The 18,510-nt window shown below is 50.2% G+C and overlaps 2 protein-coding genes across 2 annotated transcripts in view; one reads left to right on the forward strand and one right to left on the reverse strand.

The window, feature by feature from the left end:
* Nucleotides 1-465, reverse strand: part of PTEN (phosphatase and tensin homolog) — a 46,547-nt gene extending 46,082 nt beyond the window's left edge. The window contains exon 1 of the mRNA XM_027693062.1: nucleotides 310-465. Within this exon, the coding sequence (XP_027548863.1) occupies nucleotides 310-388 (79 nt within the window). The 5' untranslated portion in view covers nucleotides 389-465. The remainder of the gene's footprint in view (nucleotides 1-309) is intronic.
* Nucleotides 466-4,907: 4,442 nt separating this feature from the next.
* Nucleotides 4,908-18,296, forward strand: ATAD1 (ATPase family, AAA domain containing 1). Its single transcript, XM_027693061.1, has 10 exons — nucleotides 4,908-5,054; nucleotides 6,767-6,941; nucleotides 8,194-8,292; nucleotides 8,579-8,699; nucleotides 10,623-10,823; nucleotides 11,444-11,550; nucleotides 12,819-12,908; nucleotides 14,606-14,656; nucleotides 15,861-15,997; nucleotides 16,892-18,296. The coding sequence occupies exons 2-10, from the start codon at nucleotides 6,780-6,782 to the stop codon at nucleotides 17,010-17,012; spliced, it is 1,089 nt and encodes a 362-aa protein (XP_027548862.1). The 5' UTR covers nucleotides 4,908-5,054; nucleotides 6,767-6,779; the 3' UTR covers nucleotides 17,013-18,296.
* The last annotated feature ends 214 nt before the right edge of the window (nucleotides 18,297-18,510 follow it).

Here is an 18,510-nt window from a genome sequence, read left to right on the forward strand (position 1 = left end):
CCCGGCCGGAGATAAGCGGCTGCGGGGCCGGGTGGGGGGGCACGGCCCCCGGGCGGCTCGGAGCGCTCGGCGTTAATCCTGGAGCTCCGTTAATCTGCCGGGCCCGGACAAAAGGCGGCCGAGGCGGCGGCGGGGGAGGGCGCGGCGGCCCGGGCGAGCCCCGGCGGAGCGGCCGCGGGGCAGCGCGTTAGGTAACGCCGCGCCGGGGTCTGATGCAATCGCCGGGGACGTGCGGGGGGAAAAAAAAAAAGAGCAAGGAGCAAGGGGTGGGGGGGAAGAGAGAGAGAGAGAGAGAGAGGAAGAGGATACAGGTCAGGTCCAGGTCGAAGCCATCCTCCTGGTATCGCCTTTTGTTCCTGCTGACGATCTCTTTGATGATGGCGGTCATGTCTGGCAGCCGGGGGCCGCTCCGGGGCAGCGCGCAGGGCCCGGGCGGCGGCCGAGAGGCACCACCGGGCGGCCCCGGGCGCGGATGCTCCGCCGGCTCAGCAGCCCCGGGCGGGCCCGGCTCCTGCCGGCGGCGGCACCGGCCGCTGCTGCAGCCGCCGCTGCCGCTGTTGCCGCTCCCTCCTCCTCCTCCTTCTCCTCCTCCTCCCCCGAGCGCGTCGGGAGCCGCGCCGAGCCCCTGCGGGCGGTGCCGCCGCCGCCGCCGTGTTTGGGGCGAGCGCGGCGGCGGCGGGGGGAGCAGCTCTGCGGCGCTCCGGGCCCCGGCAATGGTGACAGCGGGCGCGGGGCGCGCCCCCCCCCCCCCCCCCCCCCCCCGGGGCCGGCCCCCCGTTTCCCCCCCTCCCCCCCCCCCTCCCCCGCCCGCCCGCCCTCCGCCCCGGGGACCGGCCGGTTGCTCCTTTTCGGCGCCTTTTTTTTTGGCTTTTTTTTTTTATCCCCGGGCGGCGGTGGCGGCAGCGGCGGCGGCTCCCTCAGGGCGGCGCGGCCGCGCTCATCCCCCGGCCCGCAGCGCTCGCCGGCGCGGGGCTCCCATCATGGCCGCGGCTTCCGAGAGGGACGGCGGGCGGCGCCGCCACGCCCACCGCGACGCATCCGCCGAGGGAGAAAAGTAGTCCCCCCTCCGGGGAGCCGCCACCGGAGGAGCGGGGGAGCGGAGAACGGGGCGGGTAAGAGGGGGGAGAGGCTCGCTGCGAGCGCGCCGCCCGCACCCCTCCGCCCGCCGGCGCCCCCCCTCGCTCCCTCCGGGAGCGAGGGGGGGGGGCCGGCGGGCGGAGGGATACGGGCGGTGAGGTGAGGCTCGGTGGGTGCGCTGCGGTCCCAGCGGGTCACGTGGGCGCTCGCGGCGGCGCCTCCCCCGCGGGCGGAAGTGGCCGTGAGGGGACGGGGCGGCCGCGGAGCCCCCTCAGAGCACCCCCGAGCCCCCTCAGCGCTCCCCGAGCCGTCTCAGAGCACCCCCCGAGCACGCTCGGAGGGCCTCGAAACCCTTCCGAGCTCCCCGCCCCACCGAGCTGGCCTTCCGCGCCCCGCCGCCCCCCAGCCAGGCCCGCCCCGCCGAGCGGAGGGGAAGAGCGGTGTCGGTGCGGCCCCGGTGAGGGGGGGGGGGTTGAGGGGGCTGGGTGTCCTCCGCTGTCGCCCCGCCGGGTTTGGCGAGGAGCGGGGCGGCCGCGGTGAGCGAGCGCCGATCGCCCCCTGCAGCCACCGGGCACGGAGGGAGAGAGGGGGTTTGGGGCCACCTGCTGCCCTCGGAGTCACAGGATCGTTGAGGTGGGAAAAGCCCTCCCAGCCCATGGAGTCCCCCCTGTGCCCGATGCCCCCCTTGTCCCCCAGCCCAGAGCACTGAGTGCCACGGCCAGGCCTTCCTGGGACACCTCCAGGGATGGGCACTCCAAACCTCCCTGGCAGCCCCTGCCAATACCTGACCACCTTTTCCAGCAAGAAATTCCTCCTCGGGACAATCCAAGCACGGGCACGGGGATGTGACAGCCCCCCCGGGTCGTGCCGGCTGGCTCAGCCCTCCTGGCTGTGCTGTTTCCATGGAGTTTTCTGTCCCACTCCGTCCCCCTTCCCACATGGATGACAATTATCCTGGCAGGGGGAAAGCACTGTCTATAAATCTCTAAATCAGCCTTTAAACCCCAGCCTACAAGGTTCTTCACAGTTCAAGCAGAGAACTCCTGCAAGTCTTTGGGAATTACCCGTGTTAATGTTTTGCAGGAAAACGACCCTCAGGAAGCCTGGTGCAGCCTGAGCTGCTGGATATCAACACTGGCTGCACTCTGGGATCAGTTTCCACCTTTCTCACTGTTTGGTAGGGCTTTTTTTTGGGATCTTTCATGTGATTTTTTTCCTCTGCTGTGCAGAGAGGTGAGAGAGATTGGGTTCCTGAGGTAATAAAAACTAAAATTTGAAGGCAGTTTGGGATGTAGGACCTCTGCAAAGCATCAGGAATGGGATCTGTTGGAGATCACCATCTGCCCCAGCTGCTGAGGGATCAGGAGGAAGCTTGGCACATGATATGTTTGGGAAAATGGGATTACCGGGACAATCCATGTGTAAATTTGCCTCCCTCACAAACAGTCTTCATGTCATTCCATTGCTGGGCACTAACATGAGGGATATCCCATGGAAGCCAAGGATAACACACCTTGGAAGGAAATCTTTAAAGGGTGGTTGGTTGTTTTATAAAAAAATCTGCAAAGAAAAAAAAACAAGAGGAAAATTGAACCACTTTTTGTACAACCAGAAAAGAGACACCACGGAAAGGAGTGTCCTGAGGGGACGAGGAGAATCCATGTACCCCTTTTTCCATAAAAAGCAGATGATGTAAACCAGGTATCTCCCAAAAAACCAGATCTGTAGGTCCACCTCGAATGTTTCTTGGGCTGGCAGGGAAAGGCATCTCACTGAAGACACTTTGTATCTAAATAATGAATGTCAATGATAACCAGAAATTAATAAATAAATAGTTACTTCAGTGACTTGCTCCATCTTTAAACACTTTTATAGGTGCTGGGGTCTGGCAGCAGATGCTGGAGCAGGAAAAGGAACAGGGAGAAGGGGGAAAAAAGCTTAGCTTTTCCTTTAAGGGCTCAAAATAAACTGGAACATAAGGTGGAGGGATTTCCTGGGCTGCTGCAGCCTCCAGCCTTTGCAAATGCTGTATTATATAATTCCTTTCATAAACGTATCAAGTTGCATCTTAAGATCTTTTGCCACCATTATTCCCACTGGGAAGCTGTTCCCAGAACCTTCTGCTGGTTTTCAGGCTAAATATATTTGGGGCTGGTCAGTCTCCATTTATTCCTGTGCCAACACTGGCCTTAAATAGCTGCTGCTCTGTGGCACTCTGTGCTCCCACGGGCACACACATCCCCTTGGCCATGGGCAGCTCTGCCCAGCTCCCCTCCAATTCCAGGCTTCCCCTTCCAGTGGCTGCATCCCGGGGCCTCCATCTTACCTTCTCCCAGGAGTTTTCCTGCTACAGTCTTGTGGAGTCCAACCAACTCAGCCACACGTTTCGTTGGAAAACCCAAAATGTTTGGTTGGTTTTTTTTCCCCCACGGCTCCAAACCCAAAGTTGATAAAATTGTGGCTGCCCCATCCCTGGAAGTGTTCCAGGACAGGTTGGAGCAACCTGGGCTGGTGGGAGGTGTCCCTGCCCATGCCAGGGGGTGGAATGGGATGGGCTTTAAGGCCCCTTCCAACACCTGAGCACCCTTTCCAGGAAGAAATTCCTCCTGCTGTCCAACCTGGCACAGCTCGAGGCCGTTTTTTCCTCTTGTCCTGTCCCTTGTTCCCTGGAAAACACGGACACAAGAGCAGGAGGGTTGAAGGGGAATTGCCAAAACTTTGGGTTAATTACAGGAATTACAGAGATCCTGTTATTTTAACCTTTTCCTGGACTTTTTTCTGTTACTATGTATATATACAGTAAAGTTATTCATATATATATGTTACATATATAATATATATATATATAAAATATATATGCTGTATATATAACATATATGTTATCTCTCTATATTATACATATATATATATAGTATGTATGTGTATATAATATATACTAATATATAATATATACTATATAGTACATGGTAATATATAGTATATATTATATATTAGTATATATTATTTTAAAATATATAATATATATAAAATAGATAACTTTCTATATAATCTATATAACTTTCTATATAATCTATATATCTAAATATAGATAGCTTTCTATATAATCTACAAAAAAATATATTTACATACTATTATATAATACATATAATATACTATATAATTTGTAGTAATATATAATATATAGTAATATATACAAATTACTTATCTATGATTTCTTATATATATAAAATAGATAACTTTCTATATAATCTATAAAAATATATCTATATATCTTTCTATATAATATAAAAATATATATTTATTTACTTATGTATATGTGTGTATATATAAAATATATTTAAAATATATAAAATATATAATTTTCTATATAATATATATAAATAGATATATATAGATAACTTTCCATATTATATAAAAATATATTTATTTATGCTTATGTATATATGTGTATACAAAATATATATGATATATAAAAGATATACTATATATACACATATATACACCTGTAGATGTCTGTATCTCTATATTGAGCATATGTTACGTATATGTTATATCATATATACGTTATATTTTATACGCGTTTCACACATTAGCAGAGAGCCTGAAATCACTGCTCTCATTACAGCTGCAATTGGAACCCTGTGCCCGCGGTGTGTGCCGCTGAAGTAGCGGTGAATCCTTCCCTTCCGCTGACGCTCGTTCCGGTCCATCCGTCCCATCCCGATCCATTTCCAGGCTGGAGCTCCCGCTTATCCGGGGGGCGGAACCTTCGCGCGGGTCGGCGGCGGGCGGAACGTTCGTGCGGGGCGGCGGGTGCCGGCCGGCCGGAGGAAGCGCGGGACGCGCCGCGGCCGCTGCCGGGTCCTCGGTGCCGCCGGCGGCTCCTTCTGCTCCTGCCGCTCCTTCCTCCTCCTCCTTCTCCTCCTCCTCCGGGCCCGCCCCGTGTCCCGCAGTGCGAGCGACCCGCCGGGCCCACGGTGAGTGCCGGCCGGGGGAGCGGCCGCGGCCGCGCCGCAGCTGCGGGGCGGCGGGAAGGTCACGGGCGGCCCGGGCCGGTCCGGCCCTCGCGGGGTCACCGTGGGGGGATGACGGGCCCGGGGGGGGATCCCCGGCTTGGGAGGGCATCGCCGGGCCCGGCACAGGCGGGGGATTCCCGGCAGTGCCTCAGCATTCCCCGGGAGCGGAACAGCCGCCGTGCTTTTGGTTTCCCTTTGGCGCCGGCATGGGCGGAGCGGAGCGAACCGTCCTCCCCGCTGAGGAAATAAACGCTCAAGTCCTGCAGGACTTACCTTCCGTTTGTTATCAGGGCTCTGCTCAGCGAGGCTGCGCTCCGATTTCTCTCCTGTTACAGCTTTTCCTCACAGTTGGTGCTCAGGGCACGGGTTGCATAAAGTGGAGGTTCCTTCCGTGGCTTTTTGGGAAGGATTTTTCCTTGTTCAGTGACACAGAGCCCTTTTATTTTAACGAATCAGGCTGAGGAGGGCACACAGAGCCCTCCAGCTCGGGATGACTTTTTTAAATCCCAAAGCAGGCAAATTTAATTTGGTTTCCAGGCAGGTGGGCACAGCGACAGGCTGGATTTTTAACTGCCTGAACAGGGAAGGGAGCGTTAAAAAACCCCCAAACCCAGTGATTCCAGTGATCCCGCTGGGGTACAGGAGCCAGGGGTTGATATTCACCAAGTGGTGCTTCTCCTGAGCCCAGTCCCAGTGGAATTCCAGGGATATCCAGGGATATCTTGGCTCTGGGTGCTCCAGCTTTGCCCTGGCTGCCAAAGTTCCCTTTGGAGAACAGCCAGGGAATGTCAGGAGCTGCCAGAGGAATTGCCACTGGTTTTCATTGCAGCAGGAAAACGGGGCAGTGCACGAGGAGTGATTGGGAATTGTCAAGAGGAACCCCCCCACCAGTTGAGGAGGAAGTGGACCCTGATTTTCCCAGCCATTTTCCAATGTTTTAGGAAAAGTCCTTCCTCTGTGCAGCACGTCCCCTACACTGAAGGCGCTGTGCTGTCTGGGCTTGGCTCCTGCAGCAGGCAGGCTTTTCCCTGGATAGCTGTGTGCCACATCCAGCATTTTCAGGATATTAATAACTCCACATATATCCTGCCAGGTGCAGCCTCCAGCTCTTAACCTCGTTTTAATCAAATCCAAGTCATCCATCGTTCTGGAATGTGGCACTTGGGTGAAGGGAAAAGACCTCTCTGGTTAAATAATGGAGTTCTCTGTCTCCAGGATTTAGCATTCTTGGGTCAAGAACAGTCCCAAAATGATGGTCTTAGTGGGAATGTGTACACAGAATCCCAGGATGGTTTCGGTTGCAAGGGAAATTAAGGATCATCTCATTCCACCCCCTGCCATGGGCAGGGACACCTTCCACTCTCCCAGGTTGCTCCAAGCCTCATCCAGCCTGGCCTTGGACACTTCCAGGGATCCAGGGGCAGCCACAGCTTCTCTGGGCAACCTGGGCCAGGGTCTCCCCACCCTCCCAGGGAACAATTCCTTCCCAATATCCCATCTAACCTTCCTCTGTTCCGTTTGAAGCCATTCCCCCTTGTCCTGTCACTGAAGGCCCTTCTCCAAAGGCCCTGGCAAACAGCTTTTATAACTCAGTGTTCAAACACAAGGCAGACGTTTTCCCAGCTTTGATTTTTCCTTCCTTCTGCCCCTCCCTGTGGTTTTCCCCCCTCCAGAGCTGGGAGCAGGATGGTCCACGCCGAGGCCTTCTCGCGGCCGCTGAGCCGGAACGAGGTGGTGGGGCTGATCTTCCGCCTGACCATCTTCGGGGCCGTCACCTACTTCACCATCAAATGGATGGTTGATGCCATCGATCCCACCAGGAAGCAGAAGGTAGAAGCTCAGAAGCAGGTAGTGCTCCGTTCTTCAGCGTTTCTGTGGAATATCGGGATGTTCTGATGGAAAACCGGACTGGCCGTGACGGTGACAAAACGGATGAGAGCACGTGGGATAATCCGAAAGAAAACTGGGGTTTCTTTTTTAGTAAATCTCAGGATTTAGGCTGCTGGTCTCTTCAAAAAATTCCAAAATTACAGCTTCTTACCTTGAAGCGGTGGAAAAACTGCAAAGCTGCTGAACTGGAGGCTGATGTTGGTTCTGGTTTTCAGCAACTCCATGGTGCTGCTTCTCCTCCTGACAACTTTGCTGAGCAGCAGTTGCTTTAAATCACACCCTCATCAGTCTCTTGGTTGCTTTTTAAAACCTTGAGCAGAGAGAACTTAATTCCCTGCTGCTTATAAGGCAACTTAATGGCAGAGACCTCCAGGAGGAGTCACATTTCCTTCCTGGAAAGGGGAGGAAAAAAAAGTGAAAAGCCTTATGTTAAATTAAAACAATTCATGCCCTGGGAAAACCTTTATGGGCAGTTCAGAACCAAAAGGGAGATGTTTCCTTTGGAATTGTGGCAGCTGTTTGGTTTGCTTTCTGGCTGACATAAATTTCACAGATTCAAAGAGCAGTTTTTGAGCAACCTGAGTCTGTTTTGGCGGGTTTTCCTTTTCTAACGAACTTTTGAGTTAAAAATCAGCTTTTCCCAATCTGTGCCAGTGCCAACTGTTATATAAGAAGCTGCAACATCCCAAAAGCACGTTGGACTTAGTGCCAGTTTGAGCAGAAAGAGAAACTAAATTGTGCAAGGGTGTTGACACATCTCATGACTTTTCCTTTTAAACTGGGGAAAACCCACTGACTGCATATTAAAAAATCGACTGGCTTCTGGGAATTAGCTTTTTTTACCTTAAAAATACGTTAATCTCTCCTTGATGCAGCACTGTGGAGGTTTGGGGGAGCCAAACTGTGTGTTTTAATGTTTATTGGGGTTGGTTTTTGGGTCATAATGGCTGAGTCGTGGATGTGGACTGGGAGGGCTGGGGTGACACTGCTTTGGGGGAACTGACTTGGTTTCACTCAGGTGACAACAAATCTTTAGGAAGCAGCAGAAATCTCTACTTAAAACAAGATTTAACCTCTTTTAGGGTGTGAGTTAGGGACACATAAAAGATTTTTCTTTCCAAACGCCACACAGAAAATTTTAGAAAGCTAATTTTTGAGGGGAACATTCCAATTCTGTCTCTGATTCTCCTGGTGTTTGATTTCCCCCCAGGCTGAAAAACTAATGAAGCAAATTGGAGTGAAAAATGTCAAGCTGACAGAATATGAAATGAGCATTGCTGCACATCTCGTGGACCCACTTAGCATGCATGTAAGTTTTCCCTGCTCCTTCTGCTCTTCAGACATGGAATATCTTGGCATTGACTCTGGATTTCATTAGTTGTCACATATACACATCTGTGGAAACACACAGAAAACGTTCCTGTGGTTTAAAACTACAACTGCATCGTTGAGAGCAGAGATTTTTAATCCCTTGTCTCTCATTTTTGAGGCCACGCACTACTTTGAAGCTTTTGTATTTCTCCTTGGGGAATTTAGGATATTTTCCCTTGTCAGGAACTATGCTGATCATCCCTAATATTGTTTTTCCCTCCTAGGTCACCTGGAGTGATATTGCAGGCTTGGATGATGTCATTACAGATCTGAAAGACACTGTCATTTTGCCCATCAAGAAGAAATATTTGTTTGAGAATTCCAGGCTCTTACAGCCCCCAAAAGGTAGGAGAGGAATGTCACGGATCTGTATGTTGGTATTTAAAAACAAAAGGTACAGTTCCTCAAAAAGGGAAGGGGAAGTGTGTTGCCAGGCCAAAGGGCAACCATTAGGACTGATGCCAGGGAAAACCCTCAGATTTTCCCTCTTCTCCTGCTTTAATGAAGAAGTTTCATGTTAATAATGGTCATTGATGATACACTTTGGTGCACTGATCATAGAACCATGGAATGGTTTGGATTGGGAGGATCTTAAAGCCCATCCCATTTCACCCCCTGCCATGGGCAGGGACACCTCCCACTAGCCCAGGTTGCTCCAAGCCCCCTCCAACCTGGCCTTGGACACTTCCAGGGATCCAGGGGCAGCCACAGCTTCTCTGGGCAACCTGTGCCAGGGCCTCCCCACCCTCCCAGGGAACAATTCCTTCCCAAATCCCATCTAACCCTGCCCTCTGGCAGTGGGAAGCTGTTCTCCCTGTCCCCCTGCTCCAGCCCCATGTATCCTGCATTTTTAACTGCCTGAGTTGTCTTGTTTTTCATCTTGCACCCCCATCTTGTCCTTTGGCAGTTGAGTTATAACTTTGCTCTGCAGCTTTGACACTTGGTTAATGTTTCTGTGTTGTTGTAGAAACAGAAGTCATAACATGAGCCCTCAATGGGAGCCAAGCTTGAGGCATCTCTGCTCTAATCCTGGAAATTCCCATCATCCAACAAGACAGACATCCCAGTTTTACTCCAGAGATCCCTTGATTTTCTCTGGAGTTGGGGCAGTGAGGAAACTGGCAGGTGGAGAATTAACTTTCCAGTTAAACTGGAAGGCTGGGCTCTGCTGGAATCCTTACAGCCACATTTGGGGGATGTTGTTGCAAAGCAAAGCAGAGTTTAAACCTAAAACACTGGACAAAACACCAAAGTTTATCTTTCCTGCTCTGATCCCTGGAATATTGTCTTCTGAACCTATTAATTCCTGCCTGGATCTGTGACCCTCTGGGTTCTGTGCCCCAAGGGATGGAAAGTGCAGCACTTTTGTGGCTGGTTTAGTTTTTCCAGGCTAACTTTCTGTTTCAAGTCACAGATTGAAGCTGTCTGGAAAATTACTTGAATGCCATGTTCTAATAAGCTGAAGGGAAAAAATGATATTTTTATTTATCTTTTTTAAAGCAGACTTTCCATCTAGGGCAGCTCCCCAGTTTTATTAGTGGCTTGTGCTGTGTGTTAATACCAAGTCACTGCTGCAGAGTGATGATGTTTGTGGTCTTCAGTCATGTAAACAGGGGAAAAAACCCTGAATAATTCTCTGTGTTTCAGGCTTTTTTTGGGCTGAATTTTGTCTCTTTAAATTGTGATTCTGTAATTTCTTTACAGCTGTGGTAGAAAAACACCCCTGTGAGTCCTTTGACTGTGACAGCTTTAAAAATAATACGAGACGTCATGTTTAATTGGGGGTAATTTGTTTAAAATGTCAGTGGGCTCAGCTTTTTGGTGGTTTTTTTTTCCTTTTCTCACCCCTCTGTGCTAAGTTTTATTAGCAGGGCAGAAACTGGCTATAAACAGGGCCTGTCAGATGCTGACAGGAAATAAATGGGGGCTTAGTTTTTTTTATGGAACCTTTATAGGCACAGAAATAGAATCATAGGATGGAATCACGGAATGGTTTGGGCTGGAAGGGACCTTAAAGATTATCTCATTCCAACCCCCTGCCATGGGCAGGGACAATAAACCAGCCCTTTTCCAAATGTCTCCTTCCAGTTTCCCTATACCTGTCTTTAGATATTCTTAGCTGTAATTTAATAAGGATTATCTTAAATATCTCTGAATTTGCTTTGATGGAACAGCGTTTCCTTATCCTGCTTTCTTCCCTTTTAAGGCCTGGATGAAATCCAAGCCTGGACACGCTCAGGTCTGTCATTAACACCATGAATTTTGCAGGAGTCCTTCTCTATGGCCCCCCTGGTTGTGGCAAAACCCTGATTGCCAAAGCTACAGCCAAGGAAGCAGGTTGCAGATTTATCAACCTCCAGCCTTCCACGCTGACAGACAAGTGGTATGGAGAGTCCCAAAAACTGGCTGCTGCTGTCTTCTCCCTGGCTATAAAGCTCCAACCATCCATCATCTTCATTGATGAAATAGGTAAAAATCCCTCTTTTTGTGGAAGTACCTGTAGCAGAGTGACATGAAACTGCAGGTTCAATGATGTATTGATTGCTGTCATCTTTTCCTTAGAAAGAGGGAAGGTTCAGTAATAGAAATAGAACTGAAGAAAGGTTCAGTAATAAATTTAAAGTACTGATGGCAAATCAGAAAAAAGAATGTATTTCTTCCTCGTGGTAGCGGAGGAATTTACACTTAGAACAAGTTGCTGCTTATTTTTGGTTCACAAGGAAACCCATCACTGAGCACACTTCAGTGCTTCTGCCATGAGGGCTCATAATGGAAAATAAACTGTGGGTTTAGGAGAGCTCTGGAATAGTAGTTTAATAAGGCTGAAGAAGTCGGAGGGGAGGCTGCTTTCCATGAATTCAGGAAGGTGAAAGTTTGGAGCACAAGGTTTGGGGTGAGCTTGTGTGAAGGGTCCACACTTGTGTAATGCCATGGAAAAGATGGGGGGGATTCCACTTTGCTGCTCTTCATCCCAAGCAATGCTTTTGTTTGGTGACAGTGGTTATTAAAAATGCATTTCTAAGGTAAGAGAATAGCCCAGGAGGAATCCAGCTGGGTTGGGAGTGAACTGCTTTTCTCCCTCTACACAGATTCCTTCCTACGGAACCGGTCGAGCACTGACCACGAGGCCACAGCCATGATGAAAGCTCAGTTCATGAGCCTGTGGGATGGGCTGGACACTGACTACAACTGCCAGGTAAGGACAGAGGATGGGGGGAAAAGGGATGGGAGTCCTTCCTCTGGGCTGTTGTGCATGGAGCCCCTTTGGAAGGGCGGCAGGTTGCACGGAGCGGGAATTGCCAAATAGTTTCATTACCTGACAGTGATGACTAGAACTTCATGGCAACGAGGGGAGAGATGAACAGATCCTTTTGCTTCCTGAGAAGACTGTGTTTGGACTCACTTGGGTTTTATTTGAGGTCTTATTTCCAGAAGTTACAGCAATGCAAGTGTATAGTCTGAGCTGCCAACACCGGGAATTTTTAAACTGCTTCGAAAAACATTGTCTGGAGAATATTTTCTTCAGGTGAAGGGAATCTTTGATTTCAGGAAAAGCTGTTGAGAAGCCAAAAGAGCAGCGAGGTGGTGATCCCGGTGCCTCTAGGTGGCAGGGTGACTCTGTGCCACCAGCCCTGCTGGAGCTGCCCTGCAGCACCAAAGGCACGGCAGGAAAACCTCTGAAGTGGAGATTAATTGCCCTGACATTTTTCCCTTTCCCCACTGGGTGTTTACCATGTACATAACTCAGAGTAACAAATGGGAAAACAAGGCCGGTGTGAATGGGAAGTAAATTTGTTCTGGAATCAATAACTGGAGTGCTCCAAGAAGGTAAACACTGTCCTTGTGTTGGACTTGGCTTGGACAGTGTAACCCACTGCTGGCAAATGGACCTGTGCATATAGAGGTTCATTTAATGCTTTTTTTAATGCCTAAAAAAACCCAGAGACACCCTTCTAGTGCATGTGGAAGCTGCCAGGTGCTGATTGCCTTTCTTGTCTAGTGGAAAGTGTCCCTGCCCCTGGGACAAGGTGATCTTTAAGGTCCCTTCCAACCCAAACTGTTCTGGGATCCTTTTTTCAACACAGAAATACCACATTTTTTGAATACCTTACCAAAACATCTCCTTTCAAATTCCTCCCAGAGCACCAGGAACTAAAGAGTGACATCACCAAGAGTTATAAGCAGAAGTTTTAAGTTCCCTCTTAGAGCTTGAACTTTCAGACTGGGCTCATAAAGTTCAGCCTGATGTCAGAATCTCCCCCCAGGTGGTATTTGTGGCAGCAGTTCTCTCCTCAGCTGCCCGGTGCTGGAATCACTGCCAGGAAACCTTGTGTAACTTCTTTAGATGTCGATGTTCTTGATAAAGTGGGGAAGAGTCACCTGTTTGGTTTTGAAACTGCCAATCCATCCATGCTTTCCAAAGCTGGTTTCAGGCTGACTGGTGTTGTGTGCTGGAATTCCCAGGTGATCGTGATGGGAGCCACCAACCGCCCCCAGGACCTGGACTCGGCCATCATGAGGAGGATGCCCACCCGCTTCCACATCAACCAGCCTGTGAGTCCTGCCACAGCCACAGCCAGGGGCTCAGCAGCCAGCAAATGCACACCTCTGGGGGGTTTTATCCCCAGGGAATGCTGCATTCCTTTGGTCTGGGTGTTGTTTTTCAGAAGCGCGTCTGTAACTCGGTGATGTTTCTCAGGGAGGTTTTGATGCCCTGGGTCTTTCATGTGAAACAACACTTCCCACCCCTCCTCTTCCTCCCGGAGAATGGAGTGCTTTAGGTGCTGCACACCGGGAAACAGCTTGTTTTTAACTTGAAAACAGCCACAAAAAGCACAAAAGTGGCTGCACACACTTGCCTGTGGGTGAGGATGGCACCCAGGTCAGCTGGGGGGGAGAAGCAGGTACATGCTGGCTGCCATTTGTGCCTTCTGGATACACAGTTTGCAAGGAGGGAAGAGGGAATGAACTCTGCCTATGAAAGCCTGTGTTCTGCTCAGGCCTTTCCACAGTTGGGCACTCTGGAAAAACAGGTTTATTCTGCTTATGGTGGAGTTGGAACGAGATGGTTCCAACCCAATCCATTCCATGATTCAATGATTTATGACAAAGAGGCAGTAATTAAGCTCTTTATCAATTAGCCAGCTGTCACAAGGTTGCCCTTGCTCCCAGTGTTGCTGTTGCCACCCTTTTCCAGGTATTTTAGTCTCCTTTGAACACTTGGCTTTGTCACCAGCCATTTTTGTGTTGGTGTTATTGGGAGTTCAGTCCCTGTCAGAATTCCCTTCTGGCTGCAGAAATAATTATTCATTTTTTGCTGAAACTTAAAGAGACAAAACTTGAAGGAGTAAAGCTCTTACTGATTGTGCAAGAGAGTACCTGTGTTCCCAGGCCCATGTTGTTTGAACTGGCTTTCACTCTGTGTGGGAGGATCCTCTTGGAAACAAGGCTCTTATAACCCAGTGACTGCTGAGCTTCCATACCTGTCCCGTAGCCCTTCCTCATCTCCAGGTATTCCTTGAATTAGGAAGGGCCAAGGATGTGGATTATAGTCCTTCCTCTTGTCTTTCCATCAAGACCCTTGTTAGAAGGAGGAATTATGTGCAGGTAACAGAGCCTTGGGATATTCCAGGGATTGGCTCCCTCTCCCAGGATGAGAGTTACCAGGGGAAGTGTCATTTAGGGAACAGATTTTCCTTACCCCACTACAGCCAGATCATGAACTTACTGCTTGTGTCCTGTGCTTTGTGATCAGGCAGGATGGATCCCGACTGGGATAACTGATGTGCTGTGGATTGGGAATGGCCACAGGTAGGAGGGAAAGCCTTGCAGATTTTAGAGCTGAGTTTCAGATGAAAATGCCCCAAATCACTCATTAAAAATTATCTGCAAGGCAGAGGGAAATGGAAGAGTTACTTTTTGGGACAGAGTAGCAACTGTTCAGCTGCCAGAGTATCTATAGGGGATTGTTTTCCCTTTTTAATGATGTAGGTGAAGTTTGGGAGACACAAACCCCAAGTCTTTGCTGCCTGTGTCTTACCTTGCTGGTAGGGATGTGCTCAGGGCTCAGCTGTTCTGTCAGTGACCCCATTACAGTGTGGGATTTCTGTTGCTTCAAACCCCTGGAGAACTACATTTGCTCTCAGACGGGTTCCCACAGCTTGTGTGGCTGAACTGGGACCAAAAGCCCCGCCGTGGAGCTCGATGTGTTTGGTTTTGTCCCCTGGTAACTTTGGTCTCTTCTGTTGCAGGCTCTGAAGCAAAGAGAAGCCATCCTGAAGCTCATCCTGAAAAATGAAAATGTGAGTAGAGCCCTGTCAATGTGTCCTTTGCTGGTGACATCAGGGGCCTTGCAGAAAACATGTTTTATAATTGGCTACCTTGGAGGGAGGGAGAGTTTATCTGCCAAGGTATTCGTGCTGATAACTTGGGAATCTTTTGTGGATTTAGGTGTGGCCTCACATTAAAGCACTAGAGTTGCCTCCCCTGTAAGCACGAGCCTCAGCAGAGCAGCAGGCTTGGATTTGGGAGTGAATCACCATCTCTGAGCAGAGTTACTTCATTTCTCTGTCTCCATTGACTAATTCTGTAACTAGATAGTATATTTGTCTCCCTAAAGATGCTGAATCCCATTTGGATAAGTGAAGGACATTTCAAGACCTCCTGAAGCAGGGAGATACTGACTCTAACTTTTTCTTGGCTCAAGTCAAGAAAGGAGGAGTGACTTTTTTACAGTGCTGCTTTTGCTCCATAATTCATATTTCCTGTAGAGGAAAACCACTCCAGGTGTTGTTACCATTACTGTGTGGTGTTTGTGTCCCATCTGCCCTCCCAGGGGTCGGTGTGAGCACACCTGGAAGTGTCTGTGGGCAGGATATGGGATCCATGTTATCAGTGGTTCCTCCCAGATTTAGTCAGCAGCACTATTTGTCTTGAATCTGATGCTGCAAAGGTAAAGGAAATACTGATGGACTGGAGGAATGTGCTGGAAGGGGCCGTAAAAAGATGGAATAAATGTGGGGTCTTGACTGGGAATAGTTCAGTCTGGTCCAGTGCATGGAGTTAAACACATTATTTTGCCTCTGAATCCCCATTTTGGGGTCGTATAAAGTAGGAGCAGGTGTCCAGACAACAGAGTTGCTGAGAAACTTCTGTGGGCACCTGGGAAAACGAGGCATTGTTCCTGTGCTCCGGTTTTTGCCACTCAGATCCGTGCAGGAGCTTGGCTAGTGATGGGATAGACCGATGGGATGGGTGGCTTTTGGTGGGTTTTCTTCATCAAGTGCAGAGTTGGATGAGCTGAAGCCTCAGTTTCCTTTTCTGAAATGAACTCCTTGGAGGGTTCTGAGTGTAAGCTGTGAGTTGATCATTCACCTCTCACAAAGCATCGGGTGAAGGAGGTGATCTCGGGGCAGGGAAAAACACTTGGGGGTGACTCGATTGTCCTCGGCGAGGGAAGTGAACACTGGTGGAGTTTCCATGCTGTGCCCCTGTGTTCTGTGGCAGGTGGACAGGCACGTGGATCTGCTGCAGATCGCCAAGGAGACGGACGGGTTCTCGGGCAGTGACCTGAAGGAGATGTGCCGGGACGCGGCGCTGCTCTGCGTGCGGGAGTACGTCAACAACGCCTGCGAGGAGGACACGTACGTGCCTCGCCCTCCCGGCCTCCTGCCCAGCCCTGCCCTTGTGCTCTCTCATTGCAATCAGGAATTTAGAGGGGGTTCGACCCCCTCGCAGCACAGGAGGGTCTCGTTTGCCTTTCCAAAACCCGCCCAACTTTCAAAATCGAAGTTACCGTTATTGATTTTGACTCTGGAAATAAGAGTGTTTGTGCCAAGATGGCTGGAGATGGCACGAGCCAACAAGTCGTGGTGCTGCACTATCCAGTACCAGGGTTCAGTGCTGGTGACACGGTGCTGGAACGTTCCTCTGGGATCTCCCACACCTACAGGGAATCCCTGCGTGCACAGGGGCTGTGCTGGAGCGTGTGCAGGGAAGGGAACGGAGCTGGGAAGGGGTTGGAGCAGCAGGAGCAGCTGAGGGAGCTGGGGGGGCTCAGCCTGGAGAAAAGGAGGCTCAGGGGGGACCTTCTGGCTCTGCAAGTCCCTGACAGGAGGGGGGAGCCGGGGGGGGTCGGGCTCTGCTCCCAGGGAACAAGGGACAGGAGGAGAGGGAACGGCCTCCAGCTGTGCCAGGGGAGGCTCAGGTTGGCCAGGAGGAGGAATTTGTTGCTGGAAAGGGTGGTGAGGCCTTGGCAGGGGCTGCCCAGGGAGGTTTGGAGTGCCCATCCCTGGAGGTGTCCCAGGAAGGCCTGGCCGTGGCACTCAGTGCTCTGGGCTGGGGGACAAGGGGGGCATCGGGCACAGGGGGGACTCTGTGGCATTGAAGGCCTTTTCCAGCCTGAATGATTCCATGATTCCAGTGTGATGCTGGATCCACATCAGAGCCCCTGTTTTCAGTGATTGCTGCTCACTGCTGGAATAGCTTTTCCACAGCACCTGAACCCTCACCTTGCTGTTTTTCCCTCTCTCTCTCAGCCACGACGAGGATGAAATCCGGCCCGTGCAGCAGCAGGATCTCCACAGGGCCATCGAGAAGATGAGGAAATCCAAGGATGTCTCCATGCAGAACCTGGCCATGGAGATTGTTTTTGATTAAGCCCAAAGAGCGTGTTTGCAGTTCTGATGTGATTTAGTTTGACTTCTTTAATCAGTTAGCAAAGCCAGTGCCGGGGGGCGGGAGCGGGGGTGGCCGAGGGGGTGGTTCTGCCTCTGGAATTGTTTTGATACAACAACTTCTAAGTTATTGAAATTCCATCGCGCGCCACTGGAAGTGCAACGAGAGATCATGAGTGGAACAATTGAGCCCAGCCCGAGAGTGTTGTCCCACACTGATCCACTGAGGAGCCTTCCAGCAGGTGGGACACGGGGGCGCCGGGGTGAGGGGGACAATCCGTGGCAGGGCTGTGCTACCTGTGACCTGTACATAGCCACACTTTTTTTTATATATAGACATAATCTGTAGATAACTTGAGTATGGAAAATCTTTTCTACTTACTGAAGCAAACCAAATCAGAAGATGTATAGATGAGAGATTCCTCGATACTCAGTTCACTTCTACCTTTTAGCAGCAAATACCAAGATAGGAACTGCTTCTAGAACAAAGCAAACTTTGAAATGCTACTGATTTCTCTTTCACGTGACCACTTGAAATCTGGTGCCATTTAGCAAAGATAGCAAACTACTCTGTACAAATGTTGGAATACTTTTAATTTTGTATGAATTCTGCTTTTTAAATGAACGCTGGTTTTATTTTGGGTTTTCCCTTGATGTGAGCAATTAGAGTAGAATCTTCCCTTGTCTTTCCTGAAGCCCCCACGTGTTCTGAGCTCTCTGGAGCCGTGGCTTTCTGAGCTCCTGTGCATTGTCCTGAGGACTGGCTGCTCTCTCCAGCTCCCCTGGAGGCCCCAGTGTGGCACCACCCCGGGAAGTGTCGCAGCTCTGGGGCACGGGGGGGATGCTCTGTGATGTTTGGCTCTGTCACATGCTTGGATCCGTGACACTGAAGAGGAGAGGAAGGGTTTTAGGCTTGTAAATGTGATTTAGCAGCGTGCTGTAGTTGTTGGTAACAGTTCTGGTGAGTTCACGTTCTGTCGCGACGGAGGCGAAGGGTTGCAAATGTGAGTGGCAAAAGTGTTCTGGTGAAGTTTTTGTCAGAGATATTCAAGAACTTGATTTTTCTTTGTCTAATTTTACGAACTGTGCACTAATTGAACACAAATCTGTAAAGGGAATTGTTTCCTACCCCTGGGGTGGAGTGTTGTGTCACAGCTCTGCTGCCTGTGAGGGGAGGGAGGCGTTGGAGGCAGAGAATGATGTAAAACCAAACGCACTGCAAAGTAAAATAAAGTGAAATAAAGAGGGCTGGAGCCCTGCCATCACAGTGTCGGGGGCTGCTGACAGTGTCCATCCAGCACAGCTTGCTCCCTGCTATTCCTGGAATGCTGGGGATGCAGGAGGGCTGAGCTTGACCCAATTTAACCTTAAAAGCAAATGAGGAGGGAGGGGGGTTTAAAAGTAACTGAATAATTGCTTAGACTTCTTTTCTCATATCAAAAAACAATGAGAGATGCACATTGCTCTAACACAGGGGTGCA

This window comes from Neopelma chrysocephalum, unplaced genomic scaffold (genome assembly GCF_003984885.1).
Source record: "Neopelma chrysocephalum unplaced genomic scaffold, ASM398488v2 Primary Assembly neopelma1_89, whole genome shotgun sequence".
Taxonomy (NCBI): domain Eukaryota; kingdom Metazoa; phylum Chordata; class Aves; order Passeriformes; family Pipridae; genus Neopelma; species Neopelma chrysocephalum.

Excerpts from the sequence above, each read along its gene's own strand:
- ATAD1 (XM_027693061.1), top strand. The coding sequence starts at position 6,780 with ATGGTCCACGCCGAGGCCTTCTCGCGGCCGCTGAGCCGGAACGAGGTG. Across the intron at positions 8,293-8,578 it reads TGGACCCACTTAGCATGCAT|GTCACCTGGAGTGATATTGC; the intron begins GTAAGTTTTCCC and ends TTTCCCTCCTAG. Across the intron at positions 11,551-12,818 it reads ACACTGACTACAACTGCCAG|GTGATCGTGATGGGAGCCAC; the intron begins GTAAGGACAGAG and ends TGGAATTCCCAG.